Source organism: Lepidochelys olivacea (genome assembly GCF_965140295.1).
Source record: "Lepidochelys olivacea isolate rLepOli2 genome assembly, chromosome: 1".
Taxonomy (NCBI): Eukaryota; Metazoa; Chordata; order Testudines; family Cheloniidae; genus Lepidochelys; species Lepidochelys olivacea.
Genome location: NC_140411.1, coordinates 325643873 through 325651637, shown reverse-complemented (window position 1 = coordinate 325651637; position 7765 = coordinate 325643873). Strand labels below are relative to the sequence as shown.

The window sequence follows — 7765 nt, the reverse complement described above, 5'->3', positions numbered from 1 at the left end:
CTGCCCTCAGTGGAGAAGTAATGATGGCAATACTGTGACCACCCCTCCCCACAATAGGCTTGTGACCCCCTTTTGGGTCAGGACCACCAGTCTGAGAAATGCTGTGTACTTTTTACCCTATACTATAAGGTAAAAGTCTCACAAAGAGACCAGATTTCACAGTCCATGACACAATTTTCATGACTGCGAATTTAATAGACTCCTGCATATAAGTGGTCAGGCCCCAGCTCAATAGAAATTCTGTGAGAAATAAAGCATACTATTGGAAAATTGTCCATGAAAATAGTGTTCTAATAAATAGATATAAGGCTTACACTTCAACATGATTTATAAACTGACTTCAGCACATGAAATATCAGATATTTAAGTTTATTTCTTTATGATAAAAATAATGTATTTTTTGAGTTATAAAATCCCATATAAATAGCATTATTCATAGCACATAATACAACACAAACACATTATAAACCGTGTACATATGAAAAGAATCCAAATAGCCAAATACTGATTCATTTTGAAAAAGTTCTGTGCACTCTGTTGTCCTAGTTTAGGAATTATTTATAACTATAGAAGATTGGAAGGAGAGGGACTTGTCTGGTCCCAACACCTTGCTCTGTTCCACAGGAGACAAATTTCAGAATGGCTTTGGGTTTTTTGCTACCTGGCATTGCAGGCTTGTTATGGTGAAGAAGCTCTTGGTCTGAGGGACAGAGAAAGACATCTGTCTGTGGTCTGAAGGACGGAAGTAAGGCACTGAGTGCATGCTGTCAGATAATTGGGTTAATGGATACAGAGCAATAACATGGCATCTCCAGAATGAAGGTAGGTGTGTGCGTGAGCAGCCTCACGGGGGGGGGGGTGGGGGCGGTTACACAAGGCAAGAAGTTACACAAGACAAGAAGTCGCCCATTCTTGGATGCCTGCTGGCTCCACTACATACTTCAAAAATCTCAATATAAGGTGCTCATAACAAGGCTGGATGGTAAACTTTGCACACAAGGTAAATATGAATACTACAGTTTTCATGCTTTTTCAGACTGAGATAAGCGAACTGAACAATTCTATTGCGTGAATACTCCATAGGCACTTTATAGCACATTGGCTGGCTACCTGAGAAGCACCATGTCAAGAATTTTACCCTGCGTTCTCTTGCCTGTGCAACGTGAGTTGTAAAATTACGTGTGTGAATGTGTTGTGTTGCTATGAATGAGATTGCATTGCTCAGTGCCAGGCAAACGCTCACAGTCAAAAAAGGCACTATCTTCACAGACACCTTCGTTCTGAATTTTGTCTTTGCTGTTGCAGGGCCCAGCCTTTTATGAACAGACTGAAAATGGCCAGATTCCTAATGTACATAGGAAGGGAAAAAGCCTGACCTATTCAGCCTGTGCTTTTTAAACGAGGCTGTATACGGTCTACCAACTAGCTGTACTATCCATCATATAAACGACAATGTTTTCCTTCATATAATCAAAATTATTAAATATGAGTTTAACTAAGAACATTAACCACCAGTAAAGTTCATGTATGCAGGCGGCAGTATATATAGTGAAGCCTAAACTTTGCTCTCATTTACAATGTCAGCTTAATGAAGTTACTCTGCATATACAAGGCTATAACTAGGAGCAGAATCTAATCCTGTGGAGTTACTCTGGATTTATGCTGGTGTAACCAAAATCAGAAACATACCAACCAAGATTCTTTGGATTTACACAAGTGTTGCTGAAAGCAGATTGAGTGAATAGTTTTAACTCCTTCAAAATATTATAAATAAAAATATTCCTTATTTCTTCTGATATTTTATGATTTTGAGGGATGACAGTCACTTCCCTTTGTTTCTTACATTACTTTTTTGTTTAATATATAGTAAAACAAAGTTTAAACCAGTGGAAAACTGGGAAACAAGATGACTCTCCACTTATCTAGGGCTCCTTAATCCAAAGAAAACCTTCTCATTTTTTCTGCTAATTCCTGTCTCACTTCAATGTGCTTTTTCAGGTTTTGTACTTCATAGGGCAGCTTAATGTCCCACACGGACATACACGACTGCAGTTCTGCAAAAATAATTTAAAAAAACGTTTAAAAGTACTACACAGATACAATTATTGCATTACAAATGTGATTTTGCTTTGTTTTTAATTACAGTTAGAAATAATAGATCTGGAAATGTAAATGAGCTTTAGTGTAAATGAGAATCCGGCCCAAATCATTAAAATAGAATTAAAACAGATTTGAACGCTAAATTTACTAAGGTTCAGACTATATTGGATGTGAGCCCAGTCCCACAACCCTTATGCAAGGAGTGAGTCCTTTCTCCTTGAAGCAGTCTCACTGGTTTCAGTGGAGTAAGGGGATGAAAAGACTACTTGCGTGAAAAAGTCTAGTCTCAATTCTGATTACTATAGGTACAATTTTGGATACTGTTACACAGAGTAAAAAGGCAAAGGATTTTATTACAATTATAATCAGGGACCCTTAAAAGACGTTCTGGTTCAGTTAGAATTTTGAGTAAAGGTTTGTCTGGTTCTTCTTTTTTCCACATTTAATTTTATATGAATAAGCCATTGTCATATTTTACAGGCTCAATTTGGCAGGAGTCTAGAAACACAGACAACAATAAATCACTACAAAACTGCAATGAAAATATATCAAGTGATATAATAAAATTCCTAACAGACATATAAAAAAAAAGTACAGTATTTTTTACAACATAAGTAACATGGATTAGTAAAATAAATTACCAGATACCTTTCTGACATTTGTCGTCTTCATCACATTTATAGCAGTGCCCCAAAACCAGCATGACATTCTTGAGGCTCCCTTTTCAAAAATAAAATGTTAGATTTTAATTTTAACTAGCACTTGGATTTCACTTCATTTAAGAGCAGAAGAAGCAGATTACATGCACCATTGAAGGAACAGAAAGCAGATTTCAGTAAACTAATGCATATTATATATTTTACTGTTAGAAAAATCAAAATTCAACATTACCAATCAAAGTGACATGAAAAAATGCAGTGTGTGTGTGTGTGTGTGTGTGTGTGTGTGTATAACGATGCTACCAATTGAGAGTGCCAATTCAGGACAAATTGCTTAAAGCAGGGCAGTTACAGCCCAAGGCTGGGGTTACTTTGCACACCAAGGCAAACCAAACCAGCCAGAGAGGAGAGGACTTAGGTTTTACCCCACTGGCTAACCACAAGTCACACAAGCAATTCCCTTAGACACTCCAGTTTCCCAGTATCACCACCAGTGCCACTCGTTATGGGGACAAATGGTTATGAAAACCAATACCCCAGGATTATTCACAAAAGGAAAAAGATATAGATGAGAGCTAGAATTGGTTAAATGGAATCAATTACACACAGTAATGGCAAAGTTCTTGGTTCAGGCTTGTAGCAGCGATAGAATAAACTGCAGGTTCAAATCAAGTCTCTGGAGTACATCCACAGTTGGGATGGGTCTTTCAGTCCTTGGTTCAAAGCTTCAGTGTAGCAAAGTTCCTCCGAAGGTATGAAGCAGGATTGAAGACAAGATGGAGATGAGGCACCAGCCTTTTATAGTCTTTTCCGGGTGTAAGAACACCTCTCTGTTCTTACCATGGAAAATTATAGCAAAATGGAGTTTGGAGTCACATGGGCAAGTCCCTTACTTTGCTAAATCACAAGGCATATATGCCTTCTCTCAATGGGTCAGTTGTATAGTTGATGATCCTTAATGGGCCATCAAGCAGGCTAGGCAGAGCTGACACCAACTTTTCTGGCGTGGCACCCAGAAGCATAGCATAAGTATGAAATACAGACAGTGTAGAGCCAATATTCATAACTTCAACTACAAAAATGATACATACATATAGACAGCATAATCATAACCAGCAAACCATAATCTCTCCATACATCCCTTACACGACAACCTTTATTCAATATTTGCTGCAAATATATATCAGTAGTCGCAACAGTGATCTATACAGTTACAGATTATGTCAACGTCAGAGTGTGTGCACCCCCATTTAATATGAGGGATTTATAAAAGATCAAGGACAAATTACATAAATATTGTAAATCATTTACCTTCATTTACACCCATTCAGCCTCACTGGGTAGAGTAGAGAAAAAAATTGCAATGAAAATATGTTAAAGTTTTATCAGTGTGTGTGCGAGGAGAGGCTTCGTCCCTGTGTCTTATGGAGCATATATAAGGCTAGATTTTGGTTCACTACCAAAACTAGGATTGTGGAAGCTTTGAGGGGCCATGCTGGGAGTCCCAGGAGGTATTCTGCCTGAATCAGCCAAAATTCCTCTTGGGTCTTGAAGGGAGTGGTTGCTAGAGCAGCAGTTATCCCACTATGAAAATACACAGTGTGCCCTCCTCATGCTGGGCTAGCTCTGCCCACTATGGGTGTCTGTCCCCTTCTGGACTGTACAGATTTCCCATTTCAGGATTCTAGGTAAGCATGGTATACATTTTTGTTACAGAAAACCACTAGAGAAAATTCTGGGCTATCAGTGTATACAGTTAATGTAAACAGGTTGTAAAGAAGATGCTATTTGTGAGTACACTTCAGATTGCCCAAAGTTTAAAAAAAAAAATATCAAAATTGCAGTCAAGTGAGAATTTTTGGTGACAGATGCCTTGTTTAATTTTTAGTGTTGAAGCAGGGAAGGATATGAACTTTTATTAAACTCACAGTACAAACAGAGCAGACTAAGGATGTCTACACAGCTGCTGGCAGGTGCGATTCCCAGCGTGGGTAGATATACACATGTGCTAAAAATAGCTGCGTGGCCATGGCAGCATGGGCAGAGACTTAGGCTAGCCACCTTGGTACAATCCTGCTCAAGGCATGTACGCAGGTGGCTAACCTGTGCAGCCACCTCCACACTGCTATTTTAGGCACGAGCTCAAGAGGAGTTGGCAGGTGTATGTCTACCAGCCCTGGGAGTTACATCTCCCAAGTGCGGTGTAGACATACCCTAAATGTTCTACCAAGTGGCATTCTGTTAATCTTATTACATTCATGGAAAACGCAGAAAACTGTTAATTGTGATACAGAAGGCTCAGACTCAAACTTTAAGGCCAGAAGGGACCATCATGATCATCTAGTCGGATCAGGGCAGATTAGGGTTTTGGCCCCCTCCCCACCCCTTCTGCCTGCAGTCCCCACCCCCGGTGCTCCTGTGGAGTGGGTCAAGCCCCCATACCCTGACCCCATTCCGTCTGGCGCAGGAGGGGAGACGGGTGTGTGGAGTGGTGCAAACCCCCATGCACCGACACAGGGGAGGGACTGCAGGACAAGCTCCCGGTCCTGACCCCGATCCACAGCAGGAGCGCTGGGCTGGTGAGGGGAGCGGGGTCAGGGCATGGGGCACCCATTTTTCCAGGGCCCCTGGGCGCAGGCCCCATTGGCCCAGTGGCTAATCCGCCACTGAGTCTGACCTACTGCACTTCACAGGATTGCTCCTCTCCCTCTGATGTCTTCCTGCTTTGTCTAAAGCACACTGACAGAGCAAATGACAGGAGAAATACATCTGTGTACGTGTCAAAGAGCTCCTTACCCCTCTGGTATGCAACATTTTGTAGGGGCTGGATAGTCAGGCTAGTTCATTGCTGTGACAGAACATCACCCGTTTCACTCAGGAGTAGAGATGGCCCATAATGTACACAATAGATCAAAATGTACCTAGGTTTGGGAAAATTTCAATCTGTTCAGAACTTTGTACTTGGGAACTATCCCTGTCTTAGCTTCCCTATACTCTTTCCCATAATGAACAGTTTCAATTGTTCTCATGAGAGGGACTGAGGTATTAAGGGTTATGTTTTTATAACTGGACTATCTGGAGGTGTAAATTTGTGCTTGCAAAATGAAATGCAGATGTAAATCTGAATATCTGAACATCCTCTAATGACCCAATTTTCACTTGTCCTATTGTAGGCCAATCTATTAGTAGATTTCTGGAACCTATTTACAATAGTTAAATGGAAAAATGAAATAATTTCACGATATTTGGGTAAGTTCTATTCACCTGAAATATTTATACTTGATTGAAATACGTATTTTAATCTTGAAACTGAAACTATTTTTGATACTGAAGTACTTTTCCCCTAGTTCCTTTTATCTCATACAAGCAATGTTCTATTATTGAAGAATTACTCACAAGGCTTGGACTGTTTCCTATAATTCTCTTTGGAACTGAACAGTCTTTGCATTCAAAACACTTAAATAAATACACGGAAAAACTGACTAAAAAAAGTTGATAGGTTAAATTGGGTGTCTATTTTAACAAAACTTATATCTACAAAAACTGTAAGCACACTGCATGGAGCACACAAAATTAAGCTCTTTATTTTAAATCATTATCTTTCCATATGCAGAATTTGATTTTTCTGAAGATTAAGGTGCCTGGAAACTAAGAATTAGAGAATCCAGGTTTTAAAAATCAACAAACTAGTATTATTGTAAAATGTACTTGTTAGGATCCTATCACTGTAGAATTCAACACCATTAAATAAAATAGTAGTGAATTATTATTAGGGCTATGATTTTCTCATGGAGGTCACAGAATCCATGACTTCTAGAGACCTCCATGACTTGAACCTCTGGTGCCTGGGAGCTATAGGATCCCTCATCACCCCTAGCAGCTGGGAACTGTGGGGGACCGAGCTCCCAGCTGGGGCAGGAAGCAGGGCTGCCCCGCAGCTCCCAGTGGGGGTGGGTTGCCTGGAGCTCCCAGGGGGCAGGGAGACCCTGAGTTCCTGGCCTTCGTGGGCAGTGGGGCTCCGGGGAACTCTCAGCTGCTGTGGATGGTGGGGATGCCCCCCAGTAACTGCAGGTGCCCCAGAGCACAGAGCTGCCATGGGTGGCCAAGGTGCCCCGGAGCCACCGCAGGCAGCTGGGGTGCCCCGGAGCCACCGCAGGCAGCTGGGGTGCCCCGGAGCCGCTGCAGGCAGCTGGGGTGCCCCACAGCTCCGAGCCACTGCAAGTGATGAGGGTGCACTGAGATCCGAGCCACTGCAGGTGGCAGGGGTTACCCGAGCTTGGCACCAGGGTGGTGGGGGGACCCTGCGGCTCCCAGCCAGGCCCTTGTGTGTGGTCTGGAGAGCCTGCAGTTCCTCATTTTGAATGCATATTTTTAGTAAAAGTCAGGGATAGGTCATGGGCTTCCATGAATTTTTCTTTATTACCTGTGATCTGTCCGTGACTTTTACTAAAAATATGCGACACAAAATTTTAGCCTTAATTATTATTTACATTATAACAAGGGGCTAATGCTGTAACTATAAGGACCACAGTGAAGAGAAATATCGAATACTGACTTTCTAATAAATTAATATTTAGCTGGCACTCTGTCATCTAAAGACCTAAGTACTTTATAAAACTGCTGTTATAGGCCCTGATCTTGCAAATGGATACCACGTGTCTCTGGACAGGACCAGGGGTCCATGGAAGCCGTTCTATTTATAGGATTGGGGCCATAGTCAAAAAAACAACAACGGAAAAACACCTTCTGAGTCAATCTATGTGCCCTCTGCTTCCTTTATGAAAATAAACATTTTTTATTGCTTGAAGCACTGCAGAGCCAATACCTTTTGAAGGGTTAGTCAGAGTGAATTGAAATTTATTCTGCCTTATAAATCATCATCATCACCACCAGCTAAGTCTGACTGTAGAATATATTTAATAGAGTCAGTGCTGCAGAAAGAAAATAGATTGGGTTTACAGTGATGCCAATGAGAAGATATCGGAGCTTTAAAGTACGGAATTGAC

General features: G+C 41.2%; 1 protein-coding gene across 1 annotated transcript in view; it reads right to left on the bottom strand.

Annotated features, from left to right (window-relative positions):
• Nucleotides 1–353: 353 nt before the first annotated feature.
• Nucleotides 354–7765, bottom strand: part of LRRK2 (leucine rich repeat kinase 2) — a 120017-nt gene continuing 112605 nt past the window's right edge. Inside the window, exons 50-51 of the mRNA XM_084616554.1 lie at nt 2749–2820; nt 354–2054 (exon numbers count right to left, since the gene is read on the bottom strand). Coding sequence (XP_084472680.1) covers nt 1933–2054; nt 2749–2820 — 194 coding nt within the window. The 3' untranslated portion in view covers nt 354–1932. The remainder of the gene's footprint in view (nt 2055–2748; nt 2821–7765) is intronic.